Genomic DNA, 26,424 nt, shown 5'->3' with positions numbered 1-26,424 from the left:
GACATCTTTTCTTAATACCTACACTACCTATTGGATGTACTTTGTTCTAATTCAGAACCACGATGTCTAGGAGCAAGGTCATCTCTCATATCCTCCATAGGAACGGGTTGAGCTTTACCAAGAAGGGGACATTTGAAATTGGCACTTGAAGGATGAGTGGATTTTCTCCTGGCAGGCAGGCAAGTGCTCTGAAGGAGAGGTACGGTCTGCAACCCATGTCTAGTCCAATTTCTACCATGTCTTAGGCACTTGTGACACTGTGATTTATAGGAAATACATATATATGTATGTATGTATTTATACAATCATTAAAAAGCCCAAAATTTTTCTCATTCATGTTAGATTTCACCTAAATGCTTTAGAAATCCCTAAGGATTGAGGGTATTAAAGGGGTCTTTGAGGTATTGATAAAGATAATATTTGGAAATCACCTGAGGAAGGGAACTTTCAGTCCCACCCACCTGGCATCTAGAAAGGGGAGAGGGGTGAGAGGTTGAGTACAGTTTCCATGGCCGATGAGTTAATCAGTTGTGCCTGTGTAATGAAACCTCGTAACAGCCCACAAGGAGGGGTTTCAGAGGGGCTCGAGGTTGGTGAACATGTGAAGATTTGGGAGAAGTGGCACTTGTGGAGAGGGCTTGGGAGCCCCACACCTTGCCCCCATAACTTGCTCTGTGCTCCTCTTCCTTCTGGCTGCTGTTGATTTGTGTCTTTTTGTATCCTGTGTAAATAAATCTGTGATCTAGTGAGTAAATGGGTTTCCTGAGTACAGTGTGATGTTTTATCGAATAAATCAAATCTGAGGAAGGAGTCCTGGGAACCTCTGATTGATAGCCAGCCGTTCAGAAGCGTGTATAATAATAACCAGGGCTTGACACAGGTGCCTGAAGTCTGAGAAAAGGGTCATAGGAAACTGCGTCGTAACTGGTTGGTCAGAAGCCCAGGTGGCAGTCCTATACTCTGAGGTATAGGACAGTCCTGGAAGAAAGCCCTTAACCTATGGGATCTCACTCAGCATCTAGGTAGATATATCGGAACTGATTTCTCTGATACCCTGCTGGTTGGTGTCCAAAAACTGCTTCTTGATTCTTGCTTTCCACAGTTCTGTTGGTCTAGGGACACCCAACTCTATAGCACTGGAAGAGTATGTTTTAGTCTGGTGGGAGCATGGTAACAGGCTGGTTTGCATCTTCCCACTTCTAATGAACTAAACAGAGTCAACATGGATAATGGGGGTGGGTGAGAATCCACCAACTATATCTCATCCAATACCTACAAACCTCTAAGCTCACATATAGATTGACAAACTGCTTTAAAACAGATGGACAAGACTTCCGGTTTCCAGTCCCACAGGTAAGGAGCTTGGGAGTTGCCACTCCATTCTAACAAGTAAAAAGCTGAACAGACAGGAAAACCAACACCACTTTTCAGATCCAACAGAGAAGTTACATACCTGGACAAGCCACAGTCCTTTCCTTCATTCCACCCCACCCCCAAGCTCTTTCCTGCCCAAATGGGAAAGCTAGATTAATACAGAGCATCACAACTTACCAGCAGAAAATCATAAGTAGAGACTTTTAGGGCAACAGGCTGGGGTCGGAAAAGCCGAATATAATTGCTGAGGCTTAGTGTAGACAAGTCTGAGAGTCAAAGGTTCCAGAGGGCCCAGTCATAGGAGTCTTTACACTTTTATGGGTTTTACCTCAAGGACTCAACCAACTGTTCTCAGAGTGAGAACTTCCATTCTCCTGAAGGAGGGAGGGGGAAAGAAACCATTTTGAAATATACCAGAGTATTCTGTTTTTAACAAAGTCTGCCCTCAGAAGAAATTAGTTAACCTGAGTCTAACCTGTTGGTGTTTTATCAGAGTCTAATTGAGTTGGGAAAGGGAAATACCCAACTTCAGCTGGCTCCAGCCTTCTGTATGGGGGAAGGGAAATACCCAGCTTCAGCCCCCTCTAATTAAACTTTCCATGGGTTGTAGTGGGAGGTACCAGGCCCTTCTCAGGGCTAAATGTGTTCTTTTAGCAGATAAGCAGTCAGGCAGTTGCAGCTTGACAAATGCAGAAGTCTCTGAAGTGCTGAGTGTCATAAAGACCATTCTAGAATTGAGAAATAACTATGGATTGAAGAAAGGAATTTCACAGGGGTAACTAGGGCTCGTCCCAACAAATCAGAAATAAGGCCTGGAACAGCAGGAATCATTTAAGATTTCAATAGAATAGGACATTTCCAAACATCTCCTGTTTTGACAATGGAGTGTTAGACTAGCTCATATCAGCCTGCAAGAGATGATTTTTACATTTATAAGAATTTTGCAAGCCATTTTTATCCAGTTGGTCTTTGAAATTGGCCATCATGGGAGAATTTACCCATGGAAATCATCAAAGAGTGCACATCATGGCTTCCCCTCTCCACTTCCAAGGGGTTGTGAAACATTTCCCAGCAATCCACTGTGCTTTCCTGAAAGTTAGCCCAAAAAAAGAATAAGTGGGGATGGTGGATCAACTGCTAGGGAGCACAGGGAATATTTTGGGGTTATGGATATAATCTATATCTTGATTGTGAGGGTGGTAACATGAGCATATTAATCTGTCAAAACTCAGAAATGTGCACTTAAGCAGGGTGCATTGTATTGCAAATATGTATTTTTTTTTAAAGCAACGGGCAGAATGGCAGGAAATTACTACTTCTGAATGCAAACAGAGTTCAGAAATAATTTCCTCCATGAATAGACTAGCACAGCTTCATCTAGATAAAGTTAATGACAATTCTTACTGCTCGTAGGACTAAAACTATGATGCACAAATTGTGAATAACAGTAGTCTCCTGCCAATGCAAATGAGTTTACAGTTTGAAGGTATATTAAATGTAACCAGAAAATGAAATAAAGGAAGCAGTGCCGTGAAGACTGAGGGACATACAGGAATTGAACCACAACTCTCTGGAAGGCTCTTATGTTTCATGACTTCACCCATAACTGCATGGAAATGCAGTACAGACGACGTGGGTTCCATAGATGGAATTGCATGCTTCTTCCCAGGAAAGTAGCAAAACATCACTTGTTGACAATAAGGTCAACTGTGGGCAAACATCTTTTGCCCTTTCTTTTCTTTCTTTTTTTTTAAAGATCTATCTATTGATGTATATAAGAGCTGGGGTACAGGCCAGAGTGTGGGGGGCTGGTGAGAGGATTCACCAGAGATAGAGTGGGGAACAGAACAGGCAGATTGACCAAACCATACTGCTGAGAGGAGCAGCGGGGCAAGTCAGGAGAGGTCTGCTGCGCCATGTGGGTTGCTCCCTGGCTGGCCAGGAATCCAACTCATGCTGCAGTGGCTGTGGACAGCCTCATAGGTTGCGTCTTAACCCTTGCACCATCAGGGACGCCCTCTTTTGCCCTTTCTGATTTGTGGTGCTGGTTAACATGAAAGCAGAAAAAGTGACTCTTCTTACTGACATAGAAACTCATTTTTCCTTAAACCAAGACCAGGGTGACTATCCTTTTACTTTGGACCAATCAATACCTATTCCATTCTCTTAATGAAGCTTAATTTCATTTATACGCTTCACATCTTCCTTAGATTTACTTTTTACTTATAGTTCATTGGTTTGTTTACTCAACTATAAGTTTAAAACATTCAATAACATTGTTTTATTTCATTGAATCTGCTTTTATGGTTACTTTCTGCTTATGGAAAATGAGATCTGTTTTCTATTTACAGGAGCAAAATTACCTTCCTTTTAAAATTAACAGTTTAATGAAAATGGAGTCAGTTTAAAGAAAAATAATACCAATGGGAAATAAATGGATTGAGCGAAAATTGTGGAGGTCCTGCATAAGTGTCTGAGGCTTGGGAGAGCAATCCCTTTACAGCTCTGCTGCTCTGCGGTTCCAGGAGAGGGCCTGCATGGGCTCATCTGTAGCATCTTGATAAGATGAAGCAGGGTCAGTCTGACTTGCTGTTACACTTGAACTTGGCACTCATCAACTCCAGACACCACCTACTCCCTACCAGCCTTTCTGGCTCTCCCATCTGTCCCTTCCTATTGGCCCCAACTTGCCACCTTCACCTGGTTTGTGTGAATCTCAGGCCACAAACTCCCTTGTGAAAAACATGCAACTTCTAATTCCACAAAACCTCAAGACCCTCTCCCCAATCTCATGCTCAAGAGTGTTCCATCTGCTCAGTCTCTGAGCAGCATGAATACCACAGATAACTCCTTTCTTCTCAGAACACTTTCTTTCCTGGGTCTCTGAGATACCACACCACACTCTTCTCATTTTCCTCTTCTTTCACTGAACTTTCCTTCTCTGCATTGTCCTCTAGACTCTAAATGTTGAAGTAACTCCCATGTTTAGCTGTCCTAGAGCCTCTGTCTACATTCATTTGCTATGCACAATTATAGCCAGTTCCATGGCTTTATATGTTATCTCTATATTAGCGATAGTCTCTGTAAATCCAAAGCCTCTCAGACCTCCTGTCTTTCTGAAGCTACTGACTCATAGCTAAGCGCCCAGTGACAGCTCTGCTTGAAGGTCCAGTTAGCAACTTAACATACAAAACATGTTTACTTCTCCCTAGTCTGACCTAAATCCACTCCTCCTGATTTCCCCATTTATGAATGGAACCACTATTTACCCAGCTGCACAACCAAAACTCTTATAGTTGTTCTTGACTCCATTTTTCTCTCTTATCCTCATCCAATCCACCTGTTAGACCTTTAAAAAAAAAAGCAATTCCTCATCTAGCCATTTCTCACTACCTCTTCTCTTACCCTTCGGATACAACTCACTTATCCTTCAGACTTCTGCAATAGCTTCTAACTGGCTTTCCTGCTTCTGCCCTTACCTCTCTATAGTTTATTCTTCAAACAAAGTGATCTTTGGAAAATATAAGCAGGTAAACTCACAACCCTGTTCTCTCCCTGCCACTTCGGGGATAGACAACTCTCCAATAACTTTCTATCACACTTATTTAAAATATCCCCAAATTCTTTATTAAAGTCTTTGATGATTTGGCTCCCGTCCACCTCACCAGCACCATTCTCTACCAATCTCCATCTCACTCAGTGCAATGAAGTCACACTAGCATCCTTTATATCTTTCTCACACGTGAGGCAAATTCACATCTCAGGGCCTTTCTCTTTTTATTCCCTCTACTTGAAGGGCTCTTCCTCCAGGATCACAAAACTCACTCTTTCACTTCAATTTTCTGCTCAAATGTCCCTTCCTCAAAAGACGTATTCCCTTACCACATTATTATCCCCATCACTTTCTCTGTCTTCTTTCTTTTTATGGGGGGGAGGATACAAAGGAGGGGGCTTTCCTAAGCCAATGTTTTAATTAGTTTACTAGTTAGTTCTCCTAGTTCGTTATAAACTTGTCCATTAAAGTTTAAGCTTCAGAAAATAGGGAACTTCTCTTACCCGTGTACCACCAATTCCTAGAACTGGCACACAAGAAGTCCTCAGAAAAATGCGTGAAATTACAGAATGACTGACTGCAACTCAGTCAAGTGGGTAGCCATCCAGTAGATTTCCAGGGCCACCAGCCCCCCCCCACTCCCTTTCCAACACTCACTTGGGGGATAATGACCCTTCAGGGGTTGGGGGATCTCAATTCCTATCGTCCTCCTTCCTAGTGGGGGAGTCAAGACTCGGTGGGCTGTGCCCGGGGATGGACAGGCATTCCTCTCTATGGTCTTACTCCCCAGGTGCCTCCTCCCTAGCACCCGGCGTGCCTCTATGGTTCTTCCTGTCATTAGACGGGAGGGGGCGCTGTGCGCAGGCGCGAGGTGACGCCGCCACAGGGCCGGAAGGAGCGCAGCGGCGGCCTGGGCAGCGGCGGCGGAGCTGTCGATGGCCGCTTGTGGTGACTAAAAGCCGCGGCGACAGAGTCCGCCGAGCCCGTCTCGCGAGCCGGCGAGTTGAGTGGCGAGTAAGTGTCTGCCGCGGGGCGCGTCCAGTTTTCCTCGGCAGGCTCCGTGACGCGAGCGGTGTCTCCGCCGGCGCCTCCATTAAGCCCCGGGGTGGGGGTGGGGGTTGGGGTGGGGGCCGCGGCCGTGGCCGTGGGGGGCGGCGAGCCGGGGGAGGCGGGCCGGGCCCGGCGGGGACCCGATGCGAGCGGCCCCGGGCCACGCTTGGCGCTGCCGAGAACCGGGCTGTCCGAGCGGAGGGTCCGGTGGCGAAGCGGGAGCGACAAAGGCACCGGCGGCCGGCGAACCCTCCCCGCCGCTCGCGCCACTTCGGGAAGTTTCGCTAGCCGGTCCCTCAGCCCGCGGCGCGAGGGCGAACGCGCCGGCACACGGAGTTTCCTCGGCACCGCACAGGAGGCGGGCCTGTGGAGCCGAGCGCGACCTGGAGCGCGCGTGGGGGCGACGCTCTGTAACTCTCAACTTCGGCGCCCTCCGCCCAGAGCTAACGGGCCGTCATCCCGAGCCCTCCCGAACCGGTTCTGAAGGGGTGTTTTCCCCCCGAAAGACGGCGACGCCCTCACAGACCTCGAGTGGACCCTCCAAGTGTGTCAGATCCCACTGCAGCGCGAGATCGTGAACCCGACATATGTGCCCGCGCGCGGGGCAGAGAACTAGACCGATGTTCCGGCGTGGGATGTGGCCGGAATACGTGTGAAACGATTGGTTAAAACTTCGAACTCCTTCGAACTCCTTGTGACAGACCTCACTGAGTACTTTCGGGGTCCGGGTTTCGGTTCTAGGGCCAGGATTCGGATCTGAAACAAACGAGCCACGGGCCCTGTCAGTAACTCCAGCCCTGTGTGACAAGTGCCTCGGTAGCGCTTTGACCCAGCGCTGGTGCAAAGAGAAGATGACTCAACCGGCTGGGAGACAGGGGGAGAGGCCTGAGGCGATTAGGATTGACCACTTTATTCAGTAAGCTTCCCTGAAGGAAGATCGCTAAGAAATGGCCTGGCTTTGTTTTATTTATTGCTTAAGTAATTTATTGTGACAGGGGTTAACGAATGGTGAATTTAAGGAAATAGCTGGAGAGCCAGGAGAAGCCTTGTAGCCCCTGTGCAGAAATCTGGTAAAGGAAGTTGAGATGAGTCAGAGACAGAAAATTTATGAAATAGGATAGACGAGAAGTGAGTGTTTGCTATATTCTAGGCTGAATTAATGTCTTTGCAGACATCATAACTACATCTGACAATATTATTATTTTATCTTCATTCTTAATAATAGGACAAAACACGTGGTGCTATCTCTGTGCCAGACCCTGTTCTCTAAGTATTTTCTATATTTTAACTCTTTCAATGCCCGCGATGTAGGTTCTGTTATTATCCTTGTTTTTAATTTTTTTTAAAGATTTATTTATGCCTACAAGAGCTGGGGTACAGGCCAGAGACGTGGGGTGTGAGAGGATCCACCAGAGACAGAACAGGCAGACTGACTGAAATACACTGCTGAGGGGAGCAGCAGGTGAGACAGGAGAGGTCTGTTTCACCATGTGGGTTTCTCCCTGGCAGGCTGGGGATCAAACTCATGCTGCAGAGGCTGTGGATTGCTTCATAGTGTGGTGCTTAACCCCTTGTGGCACCAGGGAGGCCCATCCTTATTTTTTAAAAGGAAGAAAATGAAGTGCTGAAAATAGCTTGGCAAGTTACAAAGCTTGTAAGGGTCAGAGCTGGGACTCAACTCAGTTTGGTTCCAGGGTTTGTGTTTGTAATTATTCTGCTATACCTGTGAATGATAGTTATTGAAAAAGCTTTTCTGGGTTATCTGCTTTGTGTTAGGTGGTGTGCAGTGTCCTGGAGCTATGGGAATGAATAAGACAGGATCCTGTCTCCTTGGAACTTGTTTTAGCAGAGGAAATACATGCTAAACATAGTTCCCTAAATAATTGTACCATTTTTAATAGTGATAAGTACTTGGAAGAAATGGGAGATGTGTGAATGAATACTGGGGGATAGTCAGGGAAAGTTTTTCTCTGAGGAAGTGACATTTAAGGTGAGTTAATTTGGTCAATGACAGGCAGTGAAGAAGAGTAATCCAGCCAGAGAGAGGAAGCTAAGCAGAAGGAAGGAGGTTAGCATACTCAAGGAACTGATCATTGTCACTGGAGAATAGTGAACGCGAAGAGATATGAGGTGAGGCTAGCTATCTCAGCAGCCTCCTCTGAGGCAGCACTTTGTCGGCTATGGTAAACATTTTGGTTCTGCCATGATGAGATTTGTGGTTTAAGAGAAAAGGCTTTCAGTGTTACATGAGAATATACAATCTCTAGGCAGTATTGGGATAAAGAGGGGCAGTGTCATGAGTTCACAGAGGATTCTACTATGAAAAGATTGCTGAAAACATAGATGTTTTCCCTTTCTGGATAAGGTTTTGCAACGGAACTAATTTTCAGTTGTAATATGTTAACATCACCCACTCAGGATTTTGAATTTAATGTTTAGTATGAAACCTTTCCTATTGTAGAAAGACACTGATAACAGGATTTCTAGAGCTCTTTTAAACTAGACTAATTGTTTGCATAATTTTATCTGTGATTATGGATGCTATTCTTAGTTCTTTCATTTTGTCTACGTATTAAAATTAACATGAATTGCATTTTCTTCCAGTCACATGATCTCGACATCTAGGTCAACTTTGACTCCCTTCTTCCTCTTGCCCTGTTCGCCAATTACATACAAAAAAATCCCATTGAACTCTGCTATCAGCATCTTGTGCCTCCTCACCCCCACCACCTCTATTTCAGAATTCACTGAATCTTGCTCTGAGTCTCCTGCCACTAGATGTCTTCTCTAGTCTGTCTCACACATTGCAGCTTTAGGTTGATTTTCCAAAAGCACAACTCAGGGCTCTCCTACCTTCATGTGGTGACCATGCAGTTATTTCTTTTCTCAAACCTTTTTCCTTTGCAAAGCAGCAATGGCAGCTTTCCTGTGCACCTGTGACTAATGCAGGTGCCTCTCATTTTCTTTCTCCTTTTCCTAATAAACCTGTGCTTTTAAAATGGGGCAGGGGGGAGAGTGTGAGGGAGAGAGGGGAAGCACAGCTCGTATTGTAGTGCTTCCCATTGATTAAAAAATAAAATTTGAGCTCTACTTTGATTATGTATTTATACATATCAAACCATCCCCAAACTTAGTGACTTAAATAAAACAATTTTGTTGACATTTTAGAAAGCCAAGATTTTGGAAAGGGCTCACCTAAACTATCTTTACCCTTATCCACATGCTATTTGCTGAGATAATGTAGGGCTAACGGATCCACTACCAGAATGACTTACTTCTTCACAAGCATGCCTTATCAGAGACTACTGAAGGCTCTTTCCCTCTCCCTGAAGTCTGGTCTCTCCAGCAGGGTAGTCAGACTTAACACCGTTATGTGGTGACTTAGGTAAAAGTTTTCTTTTCTTTTTTCCTAAAGATTTCTTTATTTTTATGCATACAAAAACTGGGGTACAGGCCAGAGGTGCAGAGGGTGAGAGGATCCACCAGAGACAGAGTGGGGAGCAAAACAGGCAGATCTGCTGAAATACACTGCTGAGGGGAGCAGTAGGTGAGACAGGAAAGGTCTGCTGCTCCATTTGGGTCAGCTCCCTGGTTGGTGATTGAACTGGTACTGCAGCAGCTGTGGATAGCTTCATAGTGCCGTCTTAATCCCTTGCACCACTAGGGAGGCCCCAAAACTTACTGTTTTCTTAAAGCTAGGACTGGAACTGGCACAACAGTTAGTTTAACTTAAGTACTGCTATCTCTGGTAAGCTTCCTGGCTCCCTGCCCCCAAGTGGAATATATTCTATATATTCCCCCAAATGAAATATACTCTCTTTTGCACTAATGACTTTATGCTTCATAGTATATGTAATCTTAAACATATTTTCTCTCTCTTTGGTGATTCCAAGTTCTTTGAGGCAAGAGTCATGTATTTTTGGTATGTATTCCCCTTGATATGTAATACAGTTTCTTTGTACTACTATTCTTAAGCCCACAATAAATGCTTGCTGAATTCTTTAAATGTATTTTAATTTTAAATAATGTGAATAATACCAGTTGATTCTAGAAAAATCAGAAACTATAAGGAAGGAAAAAATTGCCTTAAACTTGGATATAACCATTAACTTTTTATGTTGTTGATTAAATATTAAATTTTTGTGTAGGCTTAAAAAGAATGGATCTAAATAATGGTTGAGGTGAGCAGCTAGTATTTGAATGGAAGACAGTAATCACTATATACACTTCAAAAATGTGTTAGAAAGAAATATTGGGCTTGGTGTGATTTGGGCATGTCAGTTTTTCCCAACCTCTGCCTAAATCTCCTTTGCCTACCTTTCTCTGGAATACTGGAGATTTACTCATTAAATTTGCAATATCTTTTATTACCCCAAAATCTGTGTTGTAGAAGTGACAGGCATATTTATGGAGATTACCCTGGAAAGGAAGAACACTAGTACACCATGCAATTCTTTATTAGGAAAATGTGGAAGGAAAGATAGAGAAGCAACATGAATACAAAAATTAGAAGAAAATTGTTTGTTAGAGACCCAAGGAACTCTGGTCACAAGGAAGTAGAGATGCAATTTTGAAAACCAGAAAATTAAGAGAACAATGAGTGATTTCCATTTTTTTCTGATTTCCTCTGTCTTCTAAATTTTCTATAATAGACAATACTTTATAACTGAAGAAAATCTTAATCAACTGTTGTCTTTAAGCCATGTTATCTCACTCTAGTTATATATGGCTACAAAGAACTGCTGACTCTGACAGGAAAATTCACTTTGGGAGATATTCATTCAACAACTGTGTGAGACACTGGAAATACAGCTATGAATGCAACATGGTCAAGGGTATATGGAGAGAACAGTTAAAATGCAAATTCTCATCATGTATTGATTCATACACACAAGGAAGAGAAGGAGACAAAAGATCATTAGGACAGTTCTAGAAAGTGGGAAAGAACCTAGAAATATCATCTGATTTTCTTAAACTTTTACTATATAGTAGTACAGATTCTCCAGAGTACTGAAGTGATGAAATCTATGTCTATTTGTGGTTCTGATTTGAATCATTAACACGTATATTTGACTGCAAAATTTGGTCATAAATGTACATCTGATAATTTTTATAATAAAGAGGTAAGAACGGAAATATTCTTGGATGGTGTTTCCTTTTTCTAATCTTTCCTTTTGTTTAACTATTTTCTTCAGCTGTCTGATCAAGAAGCAAATAAATATATATTGTTTCTTGCTACTTCCAGAGGGAAAATGAAGTTTATTAGAGAAGGAAGTAAGAATTCTGTGAATAGTTATACTAGTGAAGAGGAAAATGAAGGGTTCCCCCTCCAAGTTTGACTGTATTGTCAACTTATTAATAAGCACTGCATCTACTGTGCATTTGTGATAACATATCTGTGTGAATGGCATTGACCATCTACAAAGTGGTTTCTCATTTAATCTCCAGCACAGCTTTATAAGGTAAGAAGAATAGCTGTCTCTATTTCACAGGTAATAATAACAATCATATTGTGACATATGTGCCAGACTTTAAACATTTTATTTATATTTAACTCAGTTAATTTTAAAACTGTATTCTCATTTTACAAATGAGGAAACCAGGTTAGAGAGATTAAGCAATTTATGTGGTCATTGATTCACTAAATGGTGAATTCAGGGTTCAAACTTAGGCAGTCTGATCTGAACTCAGGTAAGAGGATGTCTGTCTGGCCCACTGCTCCCTTTAGCAGTGTATTTCAGTAAAATCCTCCTGTACTGCACCCCACTCCTCTCACCTCCCGAACCTCTGGCCTACAGCCTAGTCCTACACAAAGGGAAGCTTAGGAGTAGAAGAAATTCCATCATCAGACGTCTTTTCTCACTACAGTTTAGGGCTACTGTATGTGCTGCTTATGAACAATCTTGCTTTAAAAGCACCACTAATCTATTTGACTGCAGACTTGACATTCTAATTTTATGTAAGTTTTATTTCCCTTTGATTTCCAGTGTAAAATTAAAGGAACCTAGTTGCGATAAAAGATAAAATAAGAAATTTAGCTATTGGAATGAAGTATACAGAATACTTTTTTAAAATCTAAATTGTAAGAAAAGTACTTCATGCAGTTCAAATTTCACAACAGAGCTTTTTCCTTTATGCCATGCTATTTATAAATAACATCGTTGTGGTTTCAAATGAGACACCCACACTTGCGTTTATTGTAGTTTTTAAATACTGAGATACCTCTTTGGTAATGGAGACCAGAGTGTTCCATTGTAAAACTGGTTTTGATATACAGTTTTGTGTTCTATAAATTGGAAAAATGCTCATATTAACTTATTTGATAATTGTAGTTATCATTTAATGAGAAGTCAAAACCGTACTCTCTCTGAAGTATATGGTTTCTCTGAAGAAAGCAAAGAAAATTAAGATTTTCTTAGAAAGAAAGCAAAGGCTTCAGTGACTGGGTAGATCACAAATAGGATCTTGGAACTAAAAAGACTCTTAGCAATTATAATTTGCTCCCTTTGATTCTTATTTACTGATTATTACTTTTCAAAAATCAAACTGCAGGGCCTCCCTGGTGGCCTAGGGGCTAAGTCTCAGTGCTGTCATCACTAAGGCCAGGGAGCTAACCCACTTCAGTAGCGTGTGAATGTCTGTCTGGCCCACTGCTCCCTTTAGCAGTGTATTTCAGTAAAATCCTCCTGTACTGCACCCCTCTCCTCTCACCTCCCGAACCTTTGGCTGCAGCCTAGTCCTACGCAAAAAAGTAAAACTACAGAATTTAAGGCAATAATGCTCTCTTCGTGAATTCCATCTACTGTTTCACAGGGGTAAACCCTCCCACTTTTTTCTTAGAATGACTTGTCCAATGTTGAAATACACAGCACATGAAGTGTCATCCCAAAACAACTAAGTTTAAACTATGCCGGGCCTCACTGGTGGCGCAAGGGGTTGGGCACCGTACTGTGAGGCAATCTGTAGCCTCTGCAGCATGAGTTCGATCCCTGCCTTCCAGGGAGCAACCCACATGGCACAGCAGACCTCTCCTGACTCGCCCACTGCTCCCCTTAGCAGTGTATTTCGGTCAGTCTGCCTATTCTGTTCCCCACTCTGTCTCTGGTGAATCTTCTTACCCCCCACACCTCTGGCCTGTACCCCAGCTCTTGTGTGCATAGATAAGTAAATCTTAAAAAAAAAAAAACTATACCTAGATTTTATCTAGATGGAGTCATTCAATATGTATTCTTTATGTCTATTCCTTCCCTCAACCATCATGTTTTAAGATCCATATTATGTGTGGTTGTAATGGTCTTATTTTTTTTCTGTATAGACTTTAAGTATATGAACATACTCTGGTATATTTGTCCATTCCATCATTGATGTTAGTTCTTTTCAGTTTTTGGAAAAGAACTTCTTGGAAATAATGCTGCTATGAACAGCCTTGTATATGTAAGCATCTATTTCTATAAAATAGATTTCTAGCAGTGAATTATTTGGCATGGGGGATAAAATCCCCCCAAGTGGGAGCAGAACAGGAGGATATATTTCTTTCACTATAATAAAAAAAACTATACCTAGATTTTATCTAGATGGAGTCATTCAATATGTATTCTTTATGTCTATTCCTTCCCTCAACCATCATGTTTTAAGATCCATATTATGTGTAAATAATATGTGTAAAGTATGTTATGTGTAAAGTGTAAAATAATATGTTTTAAGATCCATATTATGTGTAAAGTATCAGTTTCTTCCCCCACACACACAATCGTAGTATTGAATGCTGTCCCATCAGTAGCGTGTGAATCTCCTTTGTTCCAAATCCTGAACAACATATGGTATTAACGACTTTCAGATTTTTAGCGATTCTATGAGTATATATTGAAGATTTTAATCCTTTAAAAATAAAACAAATCCCCACCAATTTAAAACCATAAAACAAATGTATGGTTTAATAAATTTTAAGGTACCTGTATGCAACACCCAAATCAAGAAATAGAACATCTCCCATCATTCCCAAGCCTTCTCCATGTATCCTATCTTGATCATATTTTCCCTTCCCCTAAAACTCACTGTTAGTCTGACTTATATCATTTTTTGTATTTCCCTAGATATTGTTTAACCTCATCCATTTTTAAAAAATTGCTGTGTCTTTTAAGTCAGGTTTTTCTCCCATGTCCTTCTCTTTTTCCTTACAGTTATCTGGTGTTGAACCAGAACCTTTTGACCAGTAATTTCCCAGAATCTAGATAAATTTTTTGTCAGACTTTAAAAAAATTGTCAATTCCCCCATAAAGTCTTTCATTCCTCCACCCCCTTTAATTCTCCCCCATTAAATACTACAAATAAGATTTTGCTAGATAGAGTTGAATTTGGGGGGAGTCACAAACTGTTGTAACATCTGAAATCTCACTTCCTCGTCATTTCATCCCCAGTGAGAATGCGTGGTCTGGATTCAGAATTTTTATTTTTACTTTTCTGCTAGCTTCTATTCCAAATTTTTGGGTCAGTTCAGATCTTTGACCAGGTTCCTTTAACAAGACTATATATGTATGTTCTTTCCTCAGAAGACACTTATGTTTTTGTCATGTTAGTAGTTTATGGTCTTCAATGTCTAGATCCAGTAATTCATTGAGGATTGAAAAATGGTGATATTTTAATTTATATTAGAATTTTTTTTACAAAAAGGCTATTTCCTTGTCTACTATTTGTTTATCCTGTGATATAGTTCATATAAAAAGGGCAAGAAAATGCTTGATTCCTTACTTTTATTTTACCAACTTTAAAGATGATATATTGGTTGACAATCATTTGAAGGCCTTTATCACATTTTCTTTAGACTTTCATGAGTGCCATATCAGTTATTTTTATTGAAGCTGGGAGCCTCTTAAGGATTTTTCTTGAGTTCTTCTGACAGGACCTAGTCTTTGACAGCTTCTTTGATATATGATAGGACAAGATCTTCCAGGATAATTTTCTATGATTTCTCCCCTAGAACTGGAATTAGTAATTTGTCCAGAAGTTCTGGTTTCTTTTGATGAGGAATAGTATCTCAAGACCATAAGCTAAACAATTTATATGTTCACTGTTTGCAGACTTTTTTTTTAAACAAATTAAAATATTTATGAATCAATGCTAATATTTATAATTCAAATTTAAATCTGTAAGGTTTTACTTCTGTAAGTGTAACTCCTTTTTTCCATACTAAGAGTCTTGATTATCTGGGACACAAGGATTGGTAGACCATTCCGTAACTGTTCATTTGTTTTAACTCTACACATAAGTCTCAAAATAAATACTGTCACAGCTAACAATTATTGTAAACAACTTAAAATTTTGTATATGCCTTCCTGCCCCATCATTTTTATGACTATCTCATTTAAAAATTTTTTTTTATTCTTTTAAAGATTTATTTATTTATGCATACAAGAACTGGGGTACAGGCCAGAGGCATGGGGTGGGGGGGGCAGTGAGAGGATTCACCAGAGATAGAGTGGGGAACAGAACAGACAGATTGACCAAAGTACACTGCTGAGGGGAGCAGCAGGTGAGTCAGGAGAGGTCTGCTGCGCCATGTGGGTTGCTCCCTGGCTGGCCAGGAATTGAAGTGCTGCAGTGGCTGCAGACAGCTTCATAGGTTGCATCTTAACCCTTGCACCACCAGGGAGGCATCTATTATTATCTCATTTAACTTAATATTTACCACCAGTCTTTGTGTGTCTGTCTAGTAATTCTGGTTGCCTGAATCTCATTTTTCTGAAAACTTCATTGCTTTACCTTACCAATTTAAATCAAGAATTCACATAAAATTGTTTTTGTCTAAGGCATGAGGAAGAGCTCTAGTTCTTTATACTACCTACTCCTCCATTCCCAAAATAAGACTTTTCAGTACAGTGCAATATAGTTTTTAAAATCATGTTTTCCCCTTTATCTGTTGTGACACTTTTGTCATAAATTAAACATCCCAAAATGACTGAATCTGAACTTTGTTCTGTTGTCCCCATAAAATTCCCACCACCAAGACGCCCATAAACTGTCACCATAGAGTCTTGTGCTCTGCCCTTCCCTCTTTTGACCCTCTCCTACCCATCCCCTGCTGATTGTCTTCAATTTATAGTTTGCCTGCTAATTTTCTCTTTTTTTCCCCCTCTGATCCCAGGCATGGTTTTCCCCACCTGTAAGTGATACCATTCAATATTTTTCTTTTTCCTTTGACTTCTTTCACTGATTTCATAATCCCTTCGAACTCCATCCATCTTGTTGTGAATGGCTTGAGTTTTATCTTTGTTCATTGCTGAGTAGTATTCCATTGTGTGTATATTCCACATCTTCTTCACCTACAACTGTCTTTTTTGAAAAAGAAATTTCAAAAGTACCAATTTCACAAGTGTTCAATGTTTTGTTTCAGATATCTGTAAAAAGGAGGAAAAAAATATTGTATGTAACTCAGGTTCAAGCTTTAGTTCTTTTTTAATCTCTTTCCCAGAAATATTCACTCCCCCAAAGTTGGTGAATTTATAAAATAGTATTTTTGTATCTAATATTTAAATCTTTTTTAAAATTCTACATTAAAAAATTAAAAATTCTATATAAATGTACATAAATGATATCACACATGTTATTTTCATTTGACATTGTTTTTAATTATTCATATTGATCTATATAGGTCTATTTAGTTTCACTGTGTTGTATTCTTACAGGAATTTTATTTCTCTCTCCATTGATGTCCATATGGTCATTTCCCATTATTTGTATTACACAGTTTTCCGTAGTGTACATTCTTATCCACATCTTCTGTTATGCATATTCTAGAGAACAAGTACAAGTTACTTTAGCTAATATACTGTATGCGGAATTGTTCAATCACAGAATGTACATCTTTTATTTCATATTGCCAATTCCTCTCCAATAATGTCTTCTAAGTAGTTCTCTGGAACCAGCAATGTATAAGATTTTCCCATTTCTCACATAGTAGCCATTTTTGCCAGCTTGATTGTTTAAAACATATTTTCTGACTTGCTTTGCAATGATTATAAGAGAGGTTGAGCATCTTTCAATGTTTTCTTTTTTGTGAATTACCTATTCCTAACCCTTTTTTTTAAATGATGTTTGTATCTGGATGTAAATTCTGTATCAGTTGTCTCTCAAATATGTATTTTTAAAAATACTTTGTTATTGCTATGTGTTTGAGTTTGTTTTCTGAAGGTTTTTTTTTTTTTTTTACTATAAGCTTAGAATGCTATCTTGAAATCAGATATGTGAGAAGAGATTTTGATACTCCCTCATTCTTAATCTTAATTTTTTCTTTTTCAGACCATTTTTGAATAGATAGTTGCCATGTTTAGATATTAGCAAGCACATATGTGTGTGTTTTGAAAATGGCAGAAGGAAACAGCAATGAAGAAGTGATTCATTTGAACAACTTTCACTGCCACCGGGGACAAGGTAAATGTTTATTCTCAATTTCTCTCTTAATATTATATTTATATATTATTTGGAATGAACCTGTTTTGCCCTAGGTAGAAGCCCTTACAACATTAGGCATAAATGCACTCATCAGACTACAGTTATATCAAATGGTGATACCCGCTGGCATGAGTGAAATTTAAGAATCATCCATCACAACTAGATTTATAAATTTATTAATCAGCAAGCAAATAAAGAGCGGTGAGTATAATCATTGGCTCCTAAAAGTCGGAACTATAGGAACAGTGGCAGTTCTTGGGCCTCCCCTGGTGGCACAGCGTTTGAGTGCTGGGCTGCAAAGCTGCCCGCAGCCTCTGCAGCACCAGTTCGATCCCCGGCCACCAGCTAGGGTCCCACATGGCACACAGACCCCTCCTGCCATGCCCACTGCTCCTCTCAGCAGTGTATTTCGTCAGTCTGCCTGTTCTGTTCCCCGCTCTGGCTCTGGTGGATTCTCTCACCCTCCCGCGCGTCTGACTGTACGCAGTGCTTGTATGAATAAATAAATAAATCTTAAAAAAAAAAAAAAAAGATGAAACAGTGGCAGTTCTCTGTGACCACAAAGGTATATTCCTCCAAGCCTATTGGATCCAAGGTATAGTACAGTGCTCCTCAAATAATTTTGTCCCCTTAATTTCTTTTTTGCCGGAGATCCTGGTTTAGCCTTATGGGAAATTTTAGGGTGTGTATTTTTTGTTTTATAGTATTTAAAATTTGGGAAAATTTGTTAGCTCATGAAAGGAAGGGAGCCTCCATTTCTATAACATTCCTAAATGTATATGAAATTTCCTGTCAGATCCTACAAGATTCACATTTACACCTATCTTAAGGAAAATCTTCAAGATGATAAATAAGAAAAGATCATTTTTTGCAAGTATAAGTTCATGGCAGAGGTTGTACCAGATACTTTTTTTCCCCCATTGATAATATTTTGTGCTTATGAAAGCATCTTCCAGGAATGTGTAAGATTTCCCAAAAAAATTATTTATATTTTGCTTTCAGGGCATTGAAAATTGAGCCAGTTTTATTCAACAAATAAATTGCAGGCAGTTAAATTGATTAAGCTATGCTAATTAAGACTGATTTTTTTTTTTTAAAGATTTGTTTATTCATGCACACAAGAACTGGGGTACAGGCCAAATGTGCGGGAGGGTGAGAGGATTCACCAGAGACAGAGCGGCAAACATAACAGGCAGATTGATTGAAATACACTGCTGAGGGGAGCAGCGGGCGAGACAGGAGAGGTCTCCCACACTATATGGGATTTTCGCTGCTTGGCTGGGATGGAACCTGCGCTGCAGAGGCTGTGGACAGCCCCACAGCTCTCGCTCAACTGCCTATGCCACTAGGGGAGGCCCGCTGATTAAGACTGATTTTTAAAGATTTTATTCATTTATGTATACAAGCACTGGGGTGTAGACCAGAGGTGCGGGGGGTGAGAGAATTCACCAGAGAGAGTGAGGAGCAGAACAGGCAAATCTACTGAAACACTGCTGAGGGGAGCAGTGGGCAAGACAGGAGAGGTCTGCTGCGCCATGTGTGTTGCTCCCAGGCTGGCCAGGAATCGAACTCGTGCTGCAGTGGCCAGAGATAGATAGCTTGACAGCGCTGTCTCTTAACCCCTTCACCACCAGGGAGACTCCAAGACTGATTTATTTTAAAGAATTCTGACTTGGTAGTGATCATACTCATAATTTGCTATGATTCAGAAGGTTTTAAATTATCTTAGCAGTAGTTGATACATATGATCATTTCCAGTGTTCTGATTGTACATGTCAAAGGTTGCTGTTTTTTAATTGGGTCTTAAAACATACTGAATATAGTTTCCATAAAAACAACCAATTTCGGGCCTCCTTGTTGGCACAGGTGGTAGAGTACAGCGCTGTGAAGCTGTCTGCAGCCTCTGCAGTGCTGGTTCGATCCCCGCTGCCCGTGGAGATACTAACATGGCGAGCAGACCTCTCCTGTCTCGCCGGCTGCTCCCCTCATTTCAGTGTATTTCAGTCAGTCTGCCTGTTCTGTTCCCCACTCTGTCTCTGTTGAATCCTCTCACCCTCCCGCACATTTGGCCTGTACCCCGGTTCTTGTATAAATAAATAAATCTTAAAAAAACAAAACAACCAGTTCCTCTTGGGAAATTATTGACCCTAGGGGGAGGGGTATATTGTTCTGTTACATAAGTTTTGTGTATTTATCCATCGTGAATTTTTTTCAGGTAACAGAGTTGTCTTGTTTTTAATTGGCTCTTTTTTTTTTTTGTCAACCCCTATAGCTTTTGTAAAGTCATCTTTATTGAGATATAATTACATATAATAAATACATACATTTTAAGTGTATAGTTCAGTGAGTTTTATAAAATAAATACACTCATATAACCACCACTTCAGTCATGATAATACAATGCTTTTATCACCCAGAAAGATTTCCCTTAAGCCCTTCCCTTTTGTCATCAGTCCTCATCCATTCCTGGATCTGCTTTTTGTTGCTATACAGTTTCATATAACTAGAAGCATATAGCATATACTTTGTACCTTAATTCTTTTGCACAATATATTTTTTAAAGATTGATTCCTTGCATGTATCAGCAATTAATTCCTTTTTTACTGCTGCATAGTATGTAATAATTGAGAACATTTATTCAACAATATCTGGGATTTTGAAGTATGAGTTAGCATGAGTTGACTGCCCCCTCTGCAGGCAATAGACTTGCTCCTTCTCTACTTACAATCTGCAAATATTTTTTCCAGAATTTTATTTAAATCTTTCTTCTTTTCGTACTATGTCTTTTTTTAAGTTCCTTTACTATCATTTTAGTGGAATTTCAGGAAGTGATGGTGATAATCACTTGCATTCATTCTGCCAGGTTTAACTGAAAGTCCTTTATAATGTACTACTATCGAACACCTTGCTTGAGTTGGTTGTTATATTTATCATTCTACTGTGTAGATGGCCTCGAACTTGAAATCAGGCAACTTTACTATGTGTCAGGTATTTTAATAAACAAGCATTTTATGTGGACTTCTTCAGCTAATCCTCACACTACTTGTAGTAGACACCATTATTAACTCCTTTTTAATGTTGAAGAAATGAATGCTTAAAGAAGTTAGGGAATAGCTTCATGAGCTAGTATGTGGTTAACTGACATGCTGACATAAAGTCAGACTGACTTTAGCTCCCACAGACTTTCCTGTTTTAATTGATCTTGCTTCCTGGCATCACTAAACTCTGTTATAGTAATGAAATGTGATTGTAGATTTTAGATTACTTTTCAAATTGTAGGGTGTCATAAACACATGAGGCATGGACCTTGAGAAAGACTTTAAATCTTCACTGAGGAACTTCAAAATTTGTAATAATGATGTGTCTTTCTTATTTCTTCATTTTAAAATGTTTTTTTCCTGGGACACTCAGTGCATTTCTCTTCATTAACCATTTTAACTTTTAACATTCCCATGGAGGCAAACAGGAAAAAAAAAATAGTTTGTTATCTGGTAACTCATATCAAACATGATCTACTTTCAAACAAAAAGAAATTGGAAACTTTGAACAAAATTACTGCATCTAGTTAGTTAGTCTGACTCTAGGAAAGTTAAATTGCTTAGTGTCAAAGATGCTAAATGATGCTAAAACACTGAAATATGTTTGCATAAATGATGCTTAAGGTTTATATCTGAGGTGAGCATATTTTAATATCTTAGATGTTACATAAAACTTTTACCATTTTCAGGTGAAAGTTTTTTTCCAGACCTGTCAGTTTAAATAAAATAGTATTTCACTTATTCCCTGGAAGAAATAGGGTGGGGTCAAAGGCCATGATTTAATTTTGAAGAAATTGACATTAAAATGGCTTAAAACAACTACAGTTATTTTTTTGCCTCATAGTTTCTGTGGATCAGGAATTTGGGTCGAAAAGATTTTATCAACAGATTTCTCCAACCTACTATAGAAATAAGTTGATAATTTTGAACATAGTAATTGTTAGATTTTTCTCTAGTGATTCCTCAAATGTATTATGGCAAAGATTAGCATGGAAACATGGCTCTTACTATGTGGGGGCATGTGCTGCTTGAGGAGATCATTAGCATTCCAGCAGCCATGAACTTGACTTTAGATTTGACCCTTTTATGCCAAAATTAAATTAAGGAACTGAATGTGATTATACTCACTTTCCAGTGACAGTGTTCTCTCCCTGATTTTAGACTGGATCAATCTCAGAGATGGGCCTATCACTATATCTGACTCCTCTGATGAGGAAGGGGTTCCAATGCTCGTCACCCCCGCTCCTCAGCAACATGATGAAGAGGACCTGGATGATGATGTAATCCTGACAGAAGTGAGTATTCTTAAACTTTACATAATGCATTACTGTAAGTTATGGATCTTGATTTTTCAGCCCCTCTGTAGGTGGTTGTAGAGCAACTTGTAGCATACTTTGTACCTGTCTAAGTTTCTGTGGATAGCCCCCTTTTTCACCCTGCCTAATATCCCTTTGGCTTTAGAAGCCATATGTTTTGGTCTGTTTCTGTACTTAACTTCTAGATCATTGCTCTGACTATTCATGTACTAGTTCACACTGTTGTAATCACCACTACTTTATGAGTATCTTACTATCAACTAAGGCTATCGCCCCCTTCTTAGTCTGCATTTTTCAGAGTTACCTTGTATATTCTTGTGCTTATAATAATTCTGATAATGTTTGTCTAATTAAAAACATGTTAGGGGCCTCCCCGGTGGCGCAGCGGTTGAGCGCTGGGTTGCGAAGCTGCCCGCAGCCTCTGCAGTGCTGGTTCGATCCCCGGCTGCTCCCCGGCCACCGGAGGAGGGTCCCACATGGCGCGCAGACCTCTCCTGCCGCCCGCTGCTCCCCTCAGCAGTGTACTTTGGTCCTTCTGCCTGCTCTGCTCCCCTCTCTGGCTCTGGTGAATTCTCTCACCCTCCCGCGCTTCTGACTGTACCCAGTGCTTGTATAAATAAATAAACAAAAAAACAAGAGTTCTCTTTAAAAAAAAAAAAAAAAAGTTCATACCTTTAGAATAGTGATACTTTTTTTTTTTTTTTTTAATACAAGCACTGGGTATAGTCAGAAGCGCGGAGGGTGAGAGAATTCACCAGAGCCAGAGCAGGGAGCAGAACAGGCAGACTGATCAAGTACACTGCTGAGGGGAGCAGCGGGCGCAGCAGGAACGGTCTGCGCACCATGTGGGACTCTAGCCAGCAGCTGGAGATCGAACTGGTGCTGCAGAGGCTGCGGGCAGCTTCGCAGCCCAGCACTCAACCACTGCACCACAGGGGAGGCGCTAGAATATGATACTTTCTAATAAAGAACAGTTTTATCTTTACATTTAGTCTAGCCTTCTTTTTTCTTAAGATTTATTTATTCATTCATACAAGCACTGGGTACAGTCAGAAGCGCCGGAGGGTGAGAGAATTCACCAGAGCCAGAGCAGAGAGCAGAACAGGCAGACTGATGAAATACACTGCTAAGGGGAGCAGTGGGTGGCAGGAGAGGTCTGCACGCCATGTGGGACCCTCACCCCGTGGCCGGGGATGGAATCGGTGCTGCTGAGGCCACGCAGCTTCGCAGCCCAGCGCTCAACCGCTGCGCCACCAGGGGAGGCTCTAGCCTTCTCTTTTTATATTCCTCAACCAGAGTATTTTAAATTTTTCTTAATGTAGCTGTTAAACATTTTTTGTTAAGTTCCTGGTTATTTCATCTTTTCTATTGCTTTGTAAATAGCACCTTTTCTTCCTCTTTACCTTTTAACTTTTTTATAATTTAAAAAACTGTTGGATTTTATGTCAATTTTATATTCAGTCACCTTACAATTATTTATAGTCATTTTCAATTGCCCCTCTTAATTTCTCAAGGGGTAATATCTGATTTATCTGACAATGATATAGTTTCTTCCTTTCCAGTTTTTATACTTAGTCTTTCACTTGTCTGATTATATTAAGTGATACCTTTCAAAATGTTTTATGTAATGATGAAAATAGGAATAAGAAAAATTGCCACAGACATAAATGGGAATACTTTCTGTATTTTTTCAAAATTGTCTCTGCTTCCTCAGTGTTAATTGACATGTCTGTATTTTCTGTCACTTTCAATATCAATTTTATTAACAGATATTCTTCTAGAAAATCACTTGCACAAGGTTTTTGAATCTATTTCATAGAATCAAACAAAATAGCCTATTGTTCTTTCTCCTTACTCTGAATCTATGGTTCCTTCATTTCCCTTTTCCATTTTGTGCACTTATGTTCCTTCCCTCTTTTTTTTTTCCTTGATTTAATGAGCTAAACATTATCTTCCCTCCTCCTCCTTTACCAAAGAAACAGCTCAGAGATTTCTTACTGCTAGTATTTGTTTTCTTTATCCTTAATTTTTGCTTTTGTCTTGTTAATTTTTTCCTTTGCTTTAATATATTCAACATACTTTAGCATTTATTTTATGGTCCTTTCACTAACTTCTTTATTTATTATTTACTCTTTTATATTACTGTTTTAGTTACTTATTGCTGTGTAATACATAATCTTGAAATCTAATGATTTGAAACAACTGCAGTCATTTTATTGATTCATGGTTTATGTGAATTTGAGACAGGTTCAGGAATTTGAGACAGGCTCAGCTGCATGATCTGACTTGGGATCACTTATGTGGCTGTTGTCAGGTGGTGTGGGAGCTAGGACAGTGAAGGACTAGTGTAGTTGGAGGCTGACATGCATTTTTCTTTTCAGGGCATCTACATGGGATCTCTGTCACCCTTTAAATACCTTTATTAAGATATAATTCACAGGCCATACAATTCATCCTTTCATAGTATACAGTTCACAGAATTTCACAATATTTTTATTTCCACAAAAAGTAGCATGGCATGTTAGCAGTGACTTCCCATTTTCACCTTAACCTAAGCAACCGCTAATCTGCTTTCCATCTCTGTGGATTTGTCTGTTAATGGACATTAAGTATAAGTGGAATCATATACTATGTGGTCTTTTATAACTGGTAAATTAGCTTATTTTTAAGGTTCATCCATGTTGTAGCATGCATTGAGTATTTAATTCCCCTTTTCTCAATGGTTTTATTGAGATACAAGTCACATACTATATAGTTCGTCCATATATAAAGTGTATATATGATACAATTACTTTGGATACATTCACCAAGTATAATCAATTTCACATCGTTTTCATTATCCCCAAAAGAAACCCTGCTCCCCTTAAACTTCATTTCTCAATCTTCCTAGTCATCCACTAATCTATCTTGTGTCTCTATAGATTTGTCCGTTCTGGGCATTTCAGCATTCATCTGTGATGTCACATGAATCACTACTTCATTCCTTTTCATTACTGATTAATATTCCATTGTGTGGATCTATCATATTTTGAATTGATGGACTTTTCAGTTGTTTTTTTGACATTTCCTTATTTTTGCTATTATGAATGTTCATGTAGATATTTTTTGTGTGAACATGTTTTTGCTTTTCTTAGGTACTTTCTTTAATTTGTTCAGATTTATATAACAGTGCCACACACTGGGTAGTTCATAAACAATAGAAACTTACTGCTCATAGTTCTGAAGACTGGGAAGACCAAGGCGCCAGCATGGTTATAGTCTGATATAGGCCCTCTTTCTGGTTCATAACTGGCCTTTTTGTGTGCTCTTATGGTGGAACAGACTACGGATCTTTTTGGACCCTATTCTATAAAGGCACTAATCCTGTTCAAGAGGGTTCTGCTGCTCTCGTGACTTTAGCACCTCCCAAAGACCCCACCTAGTAATACTATCATCTTTCCAATGACAGGATTGCAAGATATGAAGAGGGGGGAAAGGTTGGAGGAGTTGGAGAGGTTCATAAACATTCAGACCATCCCATTGCTAGGAATAGAATTGCTGTATCATATGTCTATATTTTATCTTACCAGACTTTTTTTTTTTTTTTAGAGGCATGTTTTATTTATTTATTTTTTTATTTGTTTGTTTTGTTTATACAAGCACACTGGGTACAGTCAGAAGCGCGGGAGGGTGAGAGAATTAACCAGAGCCAGAGCGGGGAGCAGAGCAGGCAGAAGGACCGAAGTACACTGCTGAGGGGAGCAGCGGGCGGCAGGAGAGGTCTGCGCGCCATGTGGGATCCTCCGCCGGTGGCCGGGGAGCAGCCGGGGATCGAACCGGCGCCGCAGAGGCCGCGGGCAGCTTCGCAACCCAGCGCTCAACCGCTGCGCCACCGGGGAGGCCCTTACCAGACTTTTTTTCATAGCAGCTATACCAGTTTACATTCCTTCCAGCAGTGTATGAGGGTTTCAGTTTCTCCATATTGTCACCAACAGTTGTTATTTATCTTTTTTATTATAGCCATCCTACTATGTGTGAAGTGCTACCTCATGGGTTGTTTTTTTTTTTTGGTTTTTTTTTTTTTTTTTTTGGTTTTTTGTTTTGTTTTAAAGATTTATTTATTTATATAAGCACTGGGTACAGTCAGAAGTGCGGGAGGGTCAGAATTCACCAGAGCCAGAGCAGGGAACAGAACAGGCAAACTGACGAAATACACTGCTGAGGGGAGCAGTGGACGTGGCAGGAGAGGTCTGTCGCTCCATGTGGGACCCTCGTCGGCAGCCGGGGATCAAACCGGCACTGCAGAGGCTGCAGGCAGCTTCGCAACCCAGCACTCAACCGCTGCGCCACCAGGGGAGGCCCCAGGTACCTCATGGTTTTGATCTGCATTTCCTATGGCTAATCATACTGAACATCTTTTGATGTGCTTTTTAGCCATTTGTATATATATTTTGGAGAAATATCTATAAAGATTCCTTGCCCATTTTTTATTGTCTTTTTATTATTGAATCTTTTTTAATTTTTTTGATTTATTTTTTAATATATATTTTTTAAGATTTTATTCATTTATACAAGAACTGGGGTACAAGTCAGAGGCATGGGAGGGTGAGAGAATTCACCAGAGACAGAGCAGGGAGCAGAACAGGCAGATGGACCAAAGACACTG

At 40.1% G+C, this 26,424-nt stretch overlaps 1 protein-coding gene across 2 annotated transcripts in view; it reads left to right on the top strand.

Moving 5' to 3' along the window:
- Positions 1–17,337: 17,337 nt before the first annotated feature.
- RNF216 (ring finger protein 216) overlaps positions 17,338–26,424 on the top strand; it is a gene marked incomplete at both ends in the record, with an annotated part of 128,260 nt that continues 119,173 nt past the window's right edge. For both annotated transcript variants that reach the window (XM_084250890.1, XM_084250889.1), the window contains 2 exons: positions 17,338–17,404; positions 21,625–21,758. In XM_084250890.1, the coding sequence (XP_084107016.1) occupies positions 17,338–17,404; positions 21,625–21,758 (201 nt within the window). The remainder of the gene's footprint in view (positions 17,405–21,624; positions 21,759–26,424) is intronic.

Source organism: Talpa europaea (genome assembly GCF_964194135.1).
Source record: "Talpa europaea genome assembly, chromosome: 12".
Lineage (NCBI taxonomy): Eukaryota > Metazoa > Chordata > Mammalia > Eulipotyphla > Talpidae > Talpa > Talpa europaea.
The sequence above is the reverse complement of the archived record's forward strand: the minus strand, read 5'-3'. Positions and strand labels throughout refer to the sequence as shown.